Here is a 17,698-nt window from a genome sequence, read left to right as displayed (position 1 = left end):
GCCGCCCTGGCTGGTGTACCTTGCAGTTTACCACCTAGCCAGGAACTTACTGTCCACGGTCGGTAACAAAACCAAAACCCGATCTCCCGGGTTAAAGATCCGTCGATTATAGACCCGACTTTGAGCTTGCTGAGCTGCCTCCATATGCTCTCTTACAATAGGCAACACTGTTTCCATACGTTCCTGCATCTGGGTGACATATTCAATAATACTTTTATATGGGGTGGGTTGTTGCTCTCACACCTCTTTGGCTATTTCCAACAGACCACGAGGATGTCTGCCAAATAGCAGTTCGAAGGGCGAGAACCCAGTAGAGGCCTGGGGCACCTCTCGCACTGCGAACATAAGATAGGGCATAAGGAGGTCCCAGTCCTTCCCATCCTTAGACACCACTCTTTTTAACATGTTTTTTAATGTTTGGTTAAAGCTTTCTACCAGGCCGTCAGTTTGCGGATGATAAACGGACGTCCGTAGCTGTTTGATGTGCAGCAACTTACATAGTTCCCTCATGACCTTGGACATAAAAGGGGTCCCCTGGTCAGTCAGAACCTCTTTAGGTAACCCCACTCGGAAAAACATCTCAATTAACTCTTTAGCTATAAGTTTGGCCGATGTATGTCGCAGGGGTGCTGCCAGAAACCCGGACCGGCAATTAAAATCCAGTCCGGTATTTGACCCCACCTGGCTGCAAATCAGCCTAGAAGCACATGCTGGGAGGAAAATACCTGTTTTTCCAGACCATTCCCCTCGCTGTGTCACAATGTATATACATGAACTGTATATACTGTATATATAGGATACCATAATACAATTTTCACCAGACTTGGAACAGCCTGGAACCAATAATATTCATTCACTACGCTACGTACACAGACACTGTTTCACATGAACAGTGGGGGCAGATCTTCTACACGAACAACAGGGGCAGATCTTCTACATCAGGGATGTCAAACTCGTGGCCCTCCAGCTGTTGCAAAACTACAACTCCCATCATGCCTGGGCATACTACAGCTATCAGGGAATGATGGGAGTTGTAGTTTTGCAACATCTGGAGGGCCATGAGTTTGACATCCATGTTCTACATGAACAACGGGGGCAGATCTTCTACATGAACAACGGGGGCAGATCTTCTACATGAACAACGGGGGCAGATCTACATGAATAATGAGGGCAGATCGTCATCTTCTACATGAACAACAGGGGCAGATTTTCATCTTCTACATCAGGGGTCAGCAACCTCCGGCCCTCCAGCTGTTGTAAAATGCATTCTATGCATTTTCATGGGAGTTTTAAGAAGAGCAGAGCAATTATGCATGCTGGGAGTTGTAGTTTCACAACAGCTGAAGTGCTGTAGGTTGCCTACTCCTGCTCTCCATGAACAATGGGGGCAGATCTTCTACATGAACAACAGGGCAGAAAATCGTCTACATGAACAATAGGGTAAGATCTTTTACATGAACAAAGGGGCAGCAGATCGTCTACCCGAAAAATGAGAGCAAAACTTCATTACCCCAGGACCACTGATGCACCCTCTATGGTCAATGCCGATTGTAATAATGTAAACAATCAGTTTATGAAATGTAAAGGCCTGATCAGGGAGGCTGTGGCAGCCTTACAACATATGAGAACAATGGGTTCCTAGTCTCCATAACTTAATAGAAGTTTTACAACTCTGAATTTTTCTGCTGTGTTCCAGCAAGATAAGGTAATGAAACCATTTATTGTATAAAAGTTTGTACTTTGCACCCTTTCCCTGCATTCCTTAGACTGAACCTACAAGAGGTTACTATCTGTGTTTACTGACTCTACAGGTGTTAGGCTACTTTCACACTAGTGTTTGGTGCGGATAAGTCATGGATCTGCACAGACGGATCCGTTCAGATAATACAACCGTCTGCATCCGTTCAGAACGGATCCGTTTGTATTATCTGTAACATAGTCAAGACGGATCCGTCTTGAACACCATTGAAAGTCAATGGAGGACGGATCCGTTTTCTATTGTGCCAGATTGTGTCATAGAAAACGGATCCGTCCCCATTGACTTACATTGTGTGTCCCCATTTGATTCAGTTTCTTCAGACGGACACCGAAACGCTGCAAGCAGCATTTTGGTGTCCACCTCCAAAGCGTAATTGAGACGGAACAGAGGCAAACTGATGCATTCTGAGCGGATCCTTTTCCATTCAGAATGCATTAGGGGAAAACTGATCCGTTTTGGACCGCTTGTGAGAGCCCTGAACGGATCTCACAAACGGAAAGCCAGAACGCCTGTGTGAAAGTAGCCTTACTTTCAAAGCACATGGAATAAAAAAGGTAGGAAGATCTTAAAGGAGTTTTCTAGTTTGCATCTTTTATCTTTATTGCTTCTATTGTCCATTCTGGATTGTGGTCACAGGCCCATGTCCATGTAGCTCTTTCTTATTTCCTGTGATGTTTATGTCCATGGGCGGGTCAAAGCAGCAACAGGGGCAGTGATAGCGGAGTGTCTTTGTGCATTGTTAGGGACAGTTCTGGAGCTGTGGTAGAGAAAGCAGAAGCGCATCAAAGGTTTGGTTGGATACAAGGAGTCAAGGGCGTAGCTATAGGGGGTGCAGAGGTAGCAGTCGCTACCGGGCCCAGAAGCCTGAGGGGCCCAAAGACCCTTGTGCCACATAAGACACTGGCATTATAGAAAGTGCATGCCGGTCAAGTTACACCTCTGGCTGGAGGGAAGGGGTTAGGTCAAGAATTTGGCATGAGGGGTGCCCTTTCAATGTTTGCCTACGTGCTCCCCTGCCCCTTTCCAACAAGCACTGAGGGAAGGGGGGCCCAAGCTAAACTCTTGCACTAGGGCCCATGAGCTTTTAGCTACGCCCCTGCAAGGAGTTGATCCCTCCGGGTATGTTTAGGATTGATGCTCTTTGTTCATTTCATTTATGGGTTTTGTTGTCATGTTTGAGCTGTGTTTAACTTGTCTATACCCTATTAACCACAGGTTTGACTCAACATGGATGTAACCATTAGTTTTATTGTATAGTAATATAACTGTGTTCTGCTCATTCTGAATTCTCTGCTAGGAACAAGTGCTAGGTTGACCTGTGCCAAGTCTGACATGGTGGTGGAGAAGTAACACGGTAGTTGGACCCAGTAGAGATAGACAACTGCTGCTTTTCTCAGTTGGGTGTGGTTACTACTTTGCTCTTCCCACCTATGGGAGGGAGGACATATGCCTATAGTGAATATATGCCAGGTTGCAAAGTACCACAATGGAAGGGTTGCAATACAAATAAATACTACATGGGAATGCAGTGGATACAGCAGTGGTGGCAGCAGTGAAGAGAGGAGTCTTAAAGCAGACTCTAAGAAGCAGGTGGAGAGAGGAAATCACTTAGCAGTATAAGAGGTGTGAGATCCAGGGCTAAGTGGCGGTGTAGGCCTTTAGAATGGCCGTACCAAGTGGGGCAAGAATATGCATTTGCAGAAGGAAAGATTTGCGGACAGTTGAGCTGGCAGGAAAGACACTATTCCCACCTGGGAATTGTGACTTCTGCAAGAAATGTGCATTCCAGTATACTGTGTGAAACCCCATTTAAAGGTAATCTGTCACCTGCTGTTACCATTTTAAGCTGTCACCATCGCTATATTCACTAAAGTACCTTATTTCCAGCAGTCTTCTTTTTACTTTATTTCGTTTTGTCCTTTTGATATAAAAGTGCTTTTCATGATATGCTAATAAGGCTCCAAGGTGCCCAGAGGGGCGTTTTTTTCTTTCTCCGGTGCCCAGTGACGCCCCCCTGCAGTGCCCAAGAACGCCTCCTGATCCTCAAATAACCTCCCACAGCCCGGCAAACGGTTCTGCCCCCTCCCCACATCATAGTCTACCTTCTAGAAATGCCCCGTCCTTCTTCCTGTCGACGGCCAGAAAACTCGCGCAGGCGCAGTACCGCCTGCGGCCTGCGCCTGCGCGATCATCAAGCTCCTGAGGGCAACAGCCTCAAAAGTCTCAATGGGCATGAGATGAGCCCAGTGATGTAACCTGAGCGCTGTTGCCCTGAGGAGCAAGTTTTCTGTCCGCCGACAGGAAGAAGGACGGGGCATTTCTAGAAGGTAGACTATGATGTGGGGAGGGGGCAGAACCGTTTGCCGGGCTGTGGGAGGTTATTTGAGGATCAGGAGGCGTTCTTGGGCACTGCAGGGGGGCGTCACTGGGCACCGGAGAAGGAAAAAAAACGCCCCTCTGGGCACCTTGGAGCCTCATTAGCATATCATAAAAATAGCTTTTATATCAAAAGGACAAAACGAAATAAAAAAAAAAGAAGACTGCTGGAAATAAGGTACTTTAGTGAACATAGCGATGGTGACCACTTAAAATGGTAAAAGCAGGTGACAGATTCCCTTTAACGGTACACCTTCATACTGGCATATCTCAGTAAAGACGACTGTGTTGCATTGCATCTGGGACTGTGTCTGTGATTAATCGAGACTCATTCTCTCCAACTTTCTAATCATGTGAGATAGGAACATTAGATTGCGACAGTGAATGATGGCAATCTTTGGGTCACACTGCATAATAAGAGCAATGTGGAATAACATACTTTGATCCCTTCACCAACCATACAATGGGTTTATGTCCTAGAAACATTTCATCATCACTGATCAGGTAAAATAAAGTTTGGTCCTTATTTATAATCCTGTTTATTAAGAGCAACCATCTAAATGTGTTCATTTTAAAAAGGAAGAAGAAATCTGGATTTTCAGACATTTGGGTCATTGTTGGAGCCTTGAAGCTGCATATCATCATACTTTCCTAATGGCCTAATTTTGGATGAGCAGGAAGCACAAATGCACTCTGACCTCTCTAGAACGGCAGTGATATAGCCAGTTGGGCACAAAAGAATCATTGCCAAGACCTAATTTTCCATAGCTTTCCATAACAGAACTACTTTGAGGATACCACATATGAAGAATCCTGGTTTTCCAGCAACATGCACATTCTTGTCTTCAACAGTTTCCTGGAATTATCTCATAAGTCATTCCTTCTATCAAAGATAGGTGATAAATGTATGACACGAGACTTGGAAACCAGGAGCAAGCCATAGGGCGGCAGATGTAGCAGTCGTGCCTCAGTCCTGATGCCTGAGAAGTCTCAAAGGTCCCTCAACCACATAAGTATTAGTGGCAAGTAAGGACATTGGAAATTAAGGTCACTCTAAACATATAAGAAAAAAGTTGGCAGAAGCCATCGATTTAGACAAACTGGCCAACTATCATATGTGTATGGGGCCTCCTGACTCTTCCTAAGGGAAAAAATTATGTTGGGCTAAAGAAGGACCAGCCATGATGAATTTCAACACCCAATACTTCTGTTTTCAGGGAAGAAAAGCTGCCCCTCTCCTTACTAACAAAACATGTACCCTCCACCATGTTGAGAGTGCATGTGTATAGGGTGGTTGGAAGGATTAGCTGTTGACTGACAGACTGGTTCTTACATGACTGGTTCTCTTCAGAAGTTCCATCTTCTTGTTCAAGTTACGTATATTTTATTGGTGTGAAATAGCATAGGAACATTGCATGACATGAACTACTATGTGGATGGACTGGTAGAAAGGACTGAGTAAGACACAATTTTCCAAGAAGAATGATCTGTAGATTTACACACAGCAAATCCATGAATTCCTTGAGGCTTGAGGGACCAAATACTTGAATGAACACTGAGCCTGAAAATCCATACATTTTCTGTAGTTGTTTATTCATGAAAGGACCTTATGTTTTTTGTAAACCAGAATTAGGACAGAGAGGACAAGAACACCAAGATTTTTGATGTCTGCCTCCATTCTTCTAGGACCAAGAGCTGATGCATTTTAGTCTGTAAAGGTAAAACTTTGAGATGTCCTGGGACTCAATGCAAATTCATACAGTGACGTAACATCTGTCACATACCATTTATAATGCTACTGCGTTCTTACTGTGACAGTGAGGCTTCTGGGGCCCAACAGACACCAGGGCCCAAGTAGAGCTGCAAGCTTTGCACTCTCTTTGAGACTCTGAGATTGTCTCATTTATTCCTACTTAATAGATGGGCATGTAAAATGATGTTCTGCAGCATAAGGGCATTTTGTGGCATATGAAGTGTGTATATTGTTGTTCTGCAGCATCTGAGGTATGTAATACAATGTTATATGGCATCTGAGACTTGTGTTGTTATGCTCTGCAGCATCTGATGCATCTACTTTGATATTCTGCAGCATCTGACATATGTATTGTAATATTCTGCAGCATATGTAGTGTATATTACCACGATCTACAGTATCTGAGGTGTGCATTATGATCTTTTTCAGCATCTGAAGTGTGTATTATGAGGCTCTACAGCATTATGAGGTGCATATTATGAGGCTCTTCATCATCTGAGGTGTGTATTATGAAGTTCTGCAGTATCAGAAATGTGCATTATGATGTTCTGCAGCATCTAAATTGTGTAGTATTAGGCTGTACAGCATCTGAGGTGTGTACTCTAAGGCTCTACAGCAGGCATGCTCAACCTGCGGCCCCCCAGCTGTTGTAAAACTACAACTCCCATAATTCCCAGACATCCTACAGCTATCAGCCTACAAAGGGGCATGGTGGGAGTTGTAGTTTTACAACAGCTGGGGGGCCGCAGGTTGAGCATGCCTGCTCTACAGCATCTGAGGTGTGTACTGTGAGGCTCTACAGCATCTGAGGTGTGTACTATGAGGCTCTACCGTATCTGCGGTGTGTCTTATAAGGCTCTACAGCATCTGAGGTGTGTACTATGAGGCTCTACCGTATCTGAGGTGTGTACTATGAGGCTCTACAGCATCTGAGGTGTGTACTATGAGGCTCTACCGTATCTGAGGTGTGTATTATTAGGGTGTGCAGCATCTAATGTGTCTATTGCAGTGTGATGCAGTCTCTGAGCTGTGTATTATGGTGTTCCTCAGCATCTGAGGTGATTATTATGAAGTTCTGCAGCAGCTGATACAGAGCTGTACCATATATTACATACTTTAATTGAAAACCCAATTTAATAGTGAGGATGCTCTACATAAAGTATAAGTCAATCACTGATCAGCACAGGAGATAACACTTATCAGAAAAGCAATCTATGACGGACTACTTTTGTAGAGAGAGATAAGTAGTCTATATGTGGCACTGCCCACCCCTGTATAATCGTCATTCAAATATTACTTACAGGCCTGCCAGTGGAGATATCCCATACATGTGTATTTGTAATGACCCAGAGTGCCATTACCATTCAGCACCCTGATACTGTCTCCTATGAGCTTATACAATGTAATCTTATGCATTTATTCCAAGTCCTCCACATTGTGCATTGCTATTTCTATGCAACTGTTATTGTTTATGTAATGTACCTGGTTCAACAGAAGGTGGCAGCAAGCATGGCAGAGCTACATTTGCAGAGGATGGAACCTTCTTTCCATTCTCTTCTCCCCCTCTAAAGGAGGAGTTAAGTTAGTTAGAGGTTAGTGGAGAGTACCCCCTGCTAGGAACCAAGATAAAGTCTGTAAACCGTTTGGAGAGACGTTTATGCAGAGTAAAGCTGTTTTCCAATTTCATAACAAGGGCTGGACTGAATTTATTTCTTCAAATTCCTCAATTATTCACCCTATTTGCTCTGCTTTGGACGACAACGCCTGAAATCCAGCGTATCCCGGTAGGAGCACCGTGACACATGCACAAAACATTAAGGGACATTATAGGCTACCCTACACCACTCTGGCATTCCTACACCTGGGTACCATCCACAATATCACTAAAAAGGGGCCCTTGCTTCACTGCAACTGGCGTCACAAAAAACATTTGCTTTAAGGGACCCATGGCCGTTGCAGTGCGTCACATAGTATATATGTATATATTTATTTTCCCAGAGACATTAGTTATGGTCTATTGTTATTATGTGCCATGACTGACTAATTGGTAGGGGTTCAACCATTCCTTAGATTAAAGAACTGAGTTATAATCCTCAGCACCAGTGGAGGTCCAAGTAGTCCGAGCCCCACCAATCTGTAAGATGAGGCTTATTCTATTCACTTACTATAACATATTTGCAGAAAACCCCTTTAGATTTGAGGCGATGAGCGTGATTCCGGGGATGTGAACCTCCAGTCTGATCATGGCTGCGGGGGCTTCTCGCTCCTATGCAGTAGGGTCACCAGCTGTGTTAATTTTAGCTGCTTTCAAATGGGAAACTGTGATCAAATGGGTTTCCTAGAGGGACAATAAAACAACATTGTCTACTGCTCTGACATATGCACAGCTGTCAGATTCCTGTGCGCCCCTCCTGCACCCAAATAAATGAAACTTTGTTATGGAGTGCTTCCCCTAAAATCTAATACTCATCCTCGTGTCTTCTCCTGCCAAACTGGTGGGGGTCATTTATCATAGTGTTTTGCATCTGCGCCTCATTCAACAATTTTCAGTTTTAGACTAATTCAGGTGGAGTTGTTTTTTGTGCTTTTTTTTTGCCTATTTATATTGATGTGCCTTTTTTTTTTACGCACGAATTAGGTGCAAAAACATTCAAATTTTTACTTCACTCCAAGGGTGACTAAATTCTTTGCTTCTGCTTTTTGTTGGGCCGTGGTTTGTTTGGTAAAATGGTCGCATCGGAAGGGGTAGACGTGCCCCTATTCACAAACATAAACATATGTATACAGCTGTGACTCCTTATAATATGTGACTTTTTTGCTGCACTTTTGCACCAAATTTGTGAGCCAACCAACAAGTTTTCTAAATGCATTGCATTCGGAAGCAAGTGCAGGTGCGATGCGTTTTTCACTGATGGTTGCTAAGAGATGTTGTTTGTAAACCTTCAGTTTTTTATCACGCTTGAAAAAAAATAAAGGAACAACTGAATGCAATCTCAGACAAAACTGACTGAACTTGCTTGAGAAAATGCTGCAAGTTTCACTGAACGCACCCTGAACGCATCCGGACCTAATCCGTCACGCTCGTGTGAAAGAAGCCTCAGGCGTATTCTTATTAGTCTGACCTCTGGTGGTTCTTTTTCAGTATGACAGGTTTATATTCACTTTATTTGCGCATTAAAAATAGTTGCATCTGTGGAGAAAAAAGCTGCACTTTACCCCTCAAAACTGTCGAATAAAATAAGCCGACCCTGGAGTGGAGTAAAAATTAGACCGTTTTTAAGTCTAATTCATGCGTAAAAAGGCGCACCTACATAAATAGATCAAAAAAAGTTGCAAAAATATAGACAACTCCTGAACTAGTCTAAAACTACAAAATAGTCGAACGAGTTGCAAAAGCCTCCAAAACAGGCACAATTTCAGTAATAGATGCGACTAATAAAATGAGACTGACTAAAACATTTTTTCGACTAAAAACAGGCTCAAACACTATAGTAAATGTGCCCTGTATTTTATACAGTTCTGTGCCCCAGCTGCTGCAGAACATCATAATACACCCAAGAGCTGCACACCATCTTTTTGAAGGTCATGGGCAGAAAGATCCCTTTACTCTTTGTAAAGAGCTTCTGCAGCAGATGAAGTCTGCATCATAAGGAACAATGTAGGTTTTTACCCTAACTGCCCAGTGCCCGTCTTTGACTTGGAGGCCTCAATGACTGGACCCCAGAAGCAATCTGAGAGTGGAGTATTTCTACCTTCTCTTCCCCCAAACATGACGGACTTTACCATAACCCCTTCACTATGTAAGCATTATATGGCGGTATTTTTAAGGACATTAAATGGCAGTTTTTGTTAGGCATTGAATTTTTTATGGACAATATAGGGCAGTATTATTTGCATACCATATCGAGTTAGTATTTGGGCATTGTATGACTGTATTACAACTGGACAACCTATGGGAGCATTCATTTGCTGTGTGCATATACTTTATCAGGGGTGTAACTATGATTCATAGGGTTCCATGGCAAAATAAGATGGGGCCCCAACCACCCAGTGTAATAAAATTATAACATTAGCAATAATTAAAAGGTATGTATGATAGCACCAGATATCAGAACACCCACATTATAGCAAAAATCCACCATATTGCTATTCCCGCCAAAACGTACAATGTTCTTGCAGCTGATAGGACCCACCAACCTCTAGACCCCGTAGCAAGTTCTATGGCTACTATGACTATAGTTACACCCATGTACTGTATAACCCTATTGTAGATACTGTCTGGGCACCATTTATTATTGCCTCCCTAAATCTTCCATTCTTGGTAGGAGTGGCCAGGTCCTACTTCCAGCCTGGAGAGGGAAGTGTCAGCTAGGACTGTGAGGAGTGAGGAAACATGTCCTATTGCTCCTGCTCCAAGTGCCTTAGGGTCCAGAGTACTGGCTCATCTGTGAGACCACCACTCCAGAGAGACTAAAGGATCCAAAATGTACAGTTATCTACAAAACACCATTGTTACAGTCAGCAGAGTGACCAGTAACCACAGCTATACAGATCTTGCTGCAGGTTAGGGACTATGGCTCAGACACCCATCAACTTAGATTACATCCAGGCCAGGCCAACTAATAAAAGCCCACATTACATAGTGGACACCTACAGCTACAACTGTCAGCTTTAAGGTGTTAGCCAAAAGTTCTGAGGAGAGACATCAGCAGGATGGCATACCAGGGAGCAATGACCTGAGGGAGTACATAGTGACACACCTCATTGGGGCCACTGCCACTTCCATCCTCTGCACCGACTCCCCGGGGGCTGACTGCAGATATAGTGTATGCACGCTTATAAACTCTGTGAATGTAATGGAATAAAGTAATGTTATGTATCTGTGATGTCCTCAGAGGCACCAGGTCCTATGTGTAACTGCAACCTCTGCCCCAGGCCATTAGTTTGTATATGGCCACCAGAGGTCATTACGTCTTTTACCATGACATGAGATCTTCAATCTTTAAGCAGAAGTGGTTGTATGGAGTCTCACAATTTTTCCGCACCAGCGACTGACCTTGCTGGATAGTAAGGCATGGTCCCTAATCACTCCACAAACCACAACCTAATAAGCTACTGTATGTGCAAATATATCGACATTGTGACTCAAATGAATAATACACATTGCACATGAGATGTGACAGTTTGTATACTACTTAGCAAAAAATTTGTATTGAGACACGATCATTTCATGATAATTTATCTATTTTCATTATAATCTGACCACTGGGTGGCGCTGCCTCATTACCATCTGTCACTGATGTTTGCTTGTTACTTTTGAAGCCCAAGCTTAGATATGACTTTCACTCCTACAAGGGATCATTAGCATCTCTGCTCCATTGATGTCATTTCTATTTACACTAAAGGGCTCCAGATGGTTTAGGAATGAAGACAAGGGCGAGTAACAGGGGTTTCATAGATAAGTGGTCTGTAAGGAAAAGGGTCTCTGGAAGCTCAAGATCAAAGACCCTGCTGACCCCATTAACCTGCAGGCAGAGACCTCATAAAGAAGCAAGGTTAAGACTCTCACGATGATGATACCTTCATTATCTAACAGAACACAGCAGTTTTACAACATGAAGAATGAAACAAACATTATGGTGGGATTTATCAAACCTGGTGCCAAGGAAAACGGGCTCTTAGTTGCCCATAGCAACTAGGGATGAGCGAATCGACTTCGGATGAAACATCCGAAGTCGATTCGCATAAAACTTTGTTCCAATACTGTACGGAGCAGGAGCTCCGTACAATAATAGAATGTATTGGCTCGCGAGACTTTGTGTAATAACTTCATAAATTAATTTGTAGTGTAAAAAAACATTTCCCGAACTCGGGTTCGGTTCCAAGGTACCACTTGGAACCGAACCCGAGTTCGGGAAATGTTTTTTCACAGTACAGATTAATTTAGGAAGTTATTACACAAAGTCTCGCGAGCCAATACATTCTATTATTGTACGGAGCTCCTGCTCCGTACAGTATTGGAACAAAGTTTTATGCGAATCGACTTCGGATGTTTCATCCGAAGTCGATTCGCTCATCCCTGATAGCAACTAATCAGATCCCAATTTTCATTTTTCAGAGCTCCTTTTGAAAATGAAAGTTGGAATCTGGTTGGTTGCTATGGGCAACTAAGAGTTTTTCTTTACACCAATTTGTTTATGCCAGTTTTGGCATTTTTAAGGAGTTTTGCTGTTTTTGGTGCCTTTTTTGTGTATTTTTACACATGGAAGTCTATGGGAAAGGGTTATTTCAGTTTTTTTGCAGCCCCAATAAAATGAATGGTTCCGCATATGGGCTGCAAAAAAAAAATAAAAAACGTAATGGACAAGGACAAAAATACGTTTGTGTGCATGCGCCATATAGTCGTTTTTCACCTTTGAGGTGTGAGATATATATATATATATATATATATATATATATATATATATATATATATATATATATATATATATATATATATATATTTTTTTTTTTTTTAATTTTTTTAAATTGGAGCATGCTCTGCATCCGGTTGTTTTGTTGTTTTTAACCTCATTTCCCTCATTCCTAGTTTTAGTTTTTGTCCCATAGACTTGCATTGATAAAAAAAAAAAAAGCCAATGGCCCAGATTCAGGTAGATTTGCCCATTACTTACACCTGAGCCGCTCAGCTGAATTTCTCTGCGCTGGAGCAATTTTGCCAAATTGCCACCTGATTCAGGAATCGTTTGTTCATTTAATTTGCTCCTGTTTAAGGCAAAGCTGAGGGCGCAAGGCCGTGCAAGTCAAAGTGGGTGTGCCCCTATGTAAATGAGGAATTTTCGGCTCAGCAGAGGTTTGCTAGCATAATTTCAGGGCAAATCCTGCTCAGCTGCTTGCACTGAGCAAATAAATAGGAGCAGACTTGCGCAGGTTCTTTGCTGAATTTCATCCTGCTTTTTCCTACCCCCCCCCCCCGAGCAAGGAAATTCAGCCCTTTTGCAAGACATGGCACCTCCCAAAGGGACCAAAATAAGGAAGGCCAACTTTGTGGCTGCAGAGATGGACATCCTGATTGCTGCACTCCAGCAGCATAAGGAAGTCCTATATGGTGCCCAGCGGGCAAACACCACCATTGCCCAAAGGAGGGCTATATATGAAGCCATTGCCCTGGACATCAATGCCCTGGGTAATGAAGTGCGTACCTGGGATGACATCCAGAAGAAATTAAATGATATGAGACATTTGGCCATCTTTTGCTAACTTGCCCCTGCTTTTAACAGGAGCAAGTTTGCCCAGGGAAAAAAGCTTGCACGCTTCCAGCGCAAGATGCACATCACACGCGCATGTTTCTGAATCATCGGCAGTACCTAATTTGCATATTCGCTGAGGGAATTCCATGAAGGCGCAACTTACACCCCGTGCAAAATTGCACGAAAATTGCGCAGGAACAGCTAGGCTGCGTGCGCGGGAAAATGGCCGCTTTTCAGGCTTAACTGGTTTACAGAATCAGCCGCAAATTTGCATAGGAGCAAATCAGTACTTGCGCGGCGCAAATCACACTTGTTCCCGCGCAAGTGCTTCTTGAATCTGGGCCAATGTGTGTTAGTTTTTTTTGCCAATGCATTTTACCCATACTTCTTTACAGAAGAAGTAACATTACAGGGGGAAGGGTACATATCTGCCTCTAAAAAATCTGCAAGGCGTAAAAAACAAACAAAACAGAAGGTGCTACAACATGCTATATGGGCAACTATACCTAAAAACATAAAAAGGCTACAAAAGCACTGATCAATTTGGGCAATTATTTTTTTCATTTTTGCCTAAAAAAATTCACAACACAAAACTACCTATGTAACATAGTGTAACATAATGTTGTAATAAATTCAACTCTGCTACACCTACTATATATACACTGCAGATACAGTGCAAACAAAGCTGCCACAAGCCGTCCGCTATACAAACACAATAGACACATCATCTACACTAGAACAAATCGTGAGTTAGACCTCATGCACACAACCGTATGTGTTTTGCGGTCCGCAAAAAAAAAAGGATGATGTCCATATGGCATCCGTTTTTTTTTTCGCGGATCCGTTATTTTTGTGGATCCATTGTAATAATGCCTATACTTGTCCGCAAACTAGAAAAAAATAGGACATGCACAATTTTTTTAGCGGGGCTACGGAGCGTACATACTGATGCAGACAGCACATGGTGTGCTGTCTGCATTTTTCGTGGACCCATTGAAATGAATGGGTCCGCATCCCATCAGTAAAAAAAATAAAAATGGAACGGACAAGGAAACAAAATACGGTTGTGTGCATGAGGACTTACCGTCAGTGTTCACATTGCACTGCAGGCAGTTTACAGTCAGGTTACAACAGGTATAAGATTGAAAAAACGTCATTGCTCAGCTATTTCAGTTTGTCAGCTGTAGAAGGAATGAGTTTGCCATTTGGAAGAACACACAGTGGCCCAGATTCAAGAAGCACTTGCGCGGGAACAAGTGTGATTTGCGCCGCGCAAGTACTGATTTGCTCCTATGCAAATTTGCGGCTGATTCTGTAAACCAGTTAAGCCTGAAAAGCGGCCATTTTCCCGCGCACGCAGCCTAGCTGTTCCTGCGCAATTTTCGTGCAATTTTGCACGGGGTGTAAGTTGCGCCTTCATGGAATTCCCTCAGCGAATATGCAAATTAGGTACTGCCGATGATTCAGAAACATGCGCGTGTGATGTGCATCTTGCGCTGGAAGCGTGCAAGCTTTTTTCCCTGGGCAAACTTGCTCCTGTTAAAAGCAGGGGCAAGTTAGCAAAAGATGGCCAAATGTCTCATATCATTTAATTTCTTCTGGATGTCATCCCAGGTACGCACTTCATTACCCAGGGCATTGATGTCCAGGGCAATGGCTTCATATATAGCCCTCCTTTGGGCAATGGTGGTGTTTGCCCGCTGGGCACCATATAGGACTTCCTTATGCTGCTGGAGTGCAGCAATCAGGATGTCCATCTCTGCAGCCACAAAGTTGGCCTTCCTTATTTTGGTCCCTTTGGGAGGTGCCATGTCTTGCAAAAGGGCTGAATTTCCTTGCTCGGGGGGGGGTAGGAAAAAGCAGGATGAAATTCAGCAAAGAACCTGCGCAAGTCTGCTCCTATTTATTTGCTCAGTGCAAGCAGCTGAGCAGGATTTGCCCTGAAATTATGCTAGCAAACCTCTGCTGAGCCGAAAATTCCTCATTTACATAGGGGCACACCCACTTTGACTTGCACGGCCTTGCGCCCTCAGCTTTGCCTTAAACAGGAGCAAATTAAATGAACAAACGATTCCTGAATCAGGTGGCAATTTGGCAAAATTGCTCCAGTGCAGAGAAATTCAGCTGAGCGGCTCAGGTGTAAGTAATGGGCAAATCTACCTGAATCTGGGCCAGTGACATCACAAAATGCTTCCTGGGGTTTTACACAGGACTGCTGGTTTAGCAGAGCAATATTATAACACAGAGTTAAAGGATTTGGCAGCATTTGGTGAAGACTGAATTGCATATGTAGCAGTGCTGAGTTTGGCAATGCAGCAGAGCTAGCTTTGTCTTTTGGCATAACTTCATGCAATACATCAATATGTTCTGACTGCGGCCCATTGTTATACTGCAAAAGTGAAAAAGACGACATGTTCACCTCTGCTACATTTGTACGCTGGAAATGGGCGCAATGACTGAACAACTGCTAATTTAAAACAGTACAGCGTCTTGTCAGAGGTCTAGCAGAGCTGAATTTGTAATTCTGGGCTCTATTCACACTACTATTCCTGGTTTCATCAAGCTTTCCCATATTTTTGATGACAGCAAGGGCTACAAGGGCTAGGGCTACATGGAGACTTGAAGGTCGCACATCGGCCATGGCTCTGTAGCCAGGACACTAGTGTGAACCTAGCCTAACTCAGAACAGATTGTGTCTTACAACGTTACACTGTAAAGCCTCATTCACACGTCCCTGTCCGTGCTCAAATCCGTGAGAAGGTGGTCAGTGATGCCTCCGTGAATCTGTCCGTACGGATCCGTGTGTCCGTTTTTTGCTGTCCGTGTGCCATCCATGTTTCACTGACACCGGACAGCTGAAAAATACATTTTTAAAACATCTCTTCCTAATGATCCGTGAAACACAGCATCAAACTTGTAGCAACTTTGTAAACTTCCAAGTCATGAAATATCTATAGAAGCAAGTGACGCGATGCAGCAAACCAGGACCTTACCTTGGATTATCAGCAGCAAAGAAATGTAACTTCTTCTGTCCATCTGAAAGCGGAGAGGAGACCTGTTCCAGGCTTATTGTGGATGGCAGCAGAAGGTTAAGAGCTCAGCCTTCCCCGTGGCCGGAGATCTTATAGCACAGCAATGAATGGCTGGGGTGGAGCCAGAGGATTTCACAATGAATACACCAAATCAGCGCCCAGCATAGCTCTCCAGCAGTGGCGCTCCTGCAGTCACAGGTTGGCACATGAGTCAGTGTGCCCACTCAGTGCAGATAAATAGCACGGGCATGAGTCGGTGCAGGATGATAGTAGATATCATGTGTGCACAGGGGCCACACACGCAGGGTTTGAAGCACATATTATATTACATTTTGCTCAGGCCTCATGCACACGACTGTATTTTGTTTCCGTGTCCAATCCGTTTCAATGGGTCCGCAAAAAACGCTGTCCGCATCAGTATGTCCGTTCCGTTGCTCAGCAAAAAAAATTGTGCGTGTCCTTTTTTTTTCTAGTTTGCGGACAAGGATTATTACAATGGATCCTTAAAAAAAACGGATCCGCAAAAAAACGGATGCCATACGGAACGACATCCTTTTTTTTGCGGATCCGCAATTTGCGGACCGCAAAACACATACAGTTGTGTGCATGTAGCCTTATTCTTTTTTTTCTTTGCAGTCTGTATTGGAGGAGTGGCTGACTGTTGGTCGTGCACTCCTGATCAACCTGCCTGCCCTATAGGCTGATTTTAATTAGTATAGCTATAAGGCCTTTCCGTTTACGGGCCGTTTTTTGCATTCCGTATACGGTCCGTATACAGAACCATTAATTTAAATGGGTCCGCAAAAAAAAACTGAATGTCCTCTGTATGCATTCCATTTCCGTATTTCCATTTTTCTGTTCCGTTGAAAGATAGAACATGTCCTATTATTGCCCGCAAATCACGTTCCGTGGCTCCACTCAAGTCAATGGGTCCGCAAAAAAAACGGAACACATACGGAAATGCATCTGTATGTCTTCCGTATCCGTTCCGTTTTTGCGGAACCATCTATTGAAAATGTTATGCCCAGCCCAATTTTTTCTATGTAATTACTGTATACTGTATATGCCATACGGAAAAACGGAACCAAAACGGAAACGCAACGGAAACAAAAAAACGGAAAAACGGATCTGGAAAAAACGACTTGAGAAACACTGAAAAAGCCATACGGTCGTGTGCAGGAAGCCTAAAACTGTAGCCTACTCTCCCTGTATGTATTGGTGGCCATTTGGCACCAGGTAAGGTGGAATACAGAGTGGGCTCAGCATGCTAGTGGAACCTGCATTCCTTGAAGATAATAGAGGCCGGCACCAAAGAGGTATCATATAGTGTGGGTTCAGCATGTATGAGGAGCCTGCATCCCCTGAATATAATGGAGGCCATTTTGACACCATAAGAGGCATAATATAATATGGGCTCGGCATGCATGTGGAACCTGCATTCCCTGAATGTAATGGAGGCCAATATGGCACCAGTTAAAGTAGTATTTTGTGTTAGGTTCCAGTCTTACTGAGATCGCCTTGACGTTTG

The 17,698-nt window shown here is 43.5% G+C and overlaps 1 protein-coding gene across 1 annotated transcript in view; it reads right to left on the bottom strand.

Moving 5' to 3' along the window:
- Positions 1 to 16,264, bottom strand: part of ITGA2 (integrin subunit alpha 2) — a 123,463-nt gene extending 107,199 nt beyond the window's left edge. The window contains exon 1 of the mRNA XM_044276226.1: positions 16,132 to 16,264. Within this exon, the coding sequence (XP_044132161.1) occupies positions 16,132 to 16,174 (43 nt within the window). The 5' untranslated portion in view covers positions 16,175 to 16,264. The remainder of the gene's footprint in view (positions 1 to 16,131) is intronic.
- Positions 16,265 to 17,698: the final 1,434 nt, after the last annotated feature.

The sequence above is a fragment of the Bufo gargarizans genome, chromosome 1 (genome assembly GCF_014858855.1).
Source record: "Bufo gargarizans isolate SCDJY-AF-19 chromosome 1, ASM1485885v1, whole genome shotgun sequence".
NCBI lineage: Eukaryota > Metazoa > Chordata > Amphibia > Anura > Bufonidae > Bufo > Bufo gargarizans.
The sequence above is the reverse complement of the archived record's forward strand: the minus strand, read 5'-3'. Positions and strand labels throughout refer to the sequence as shown.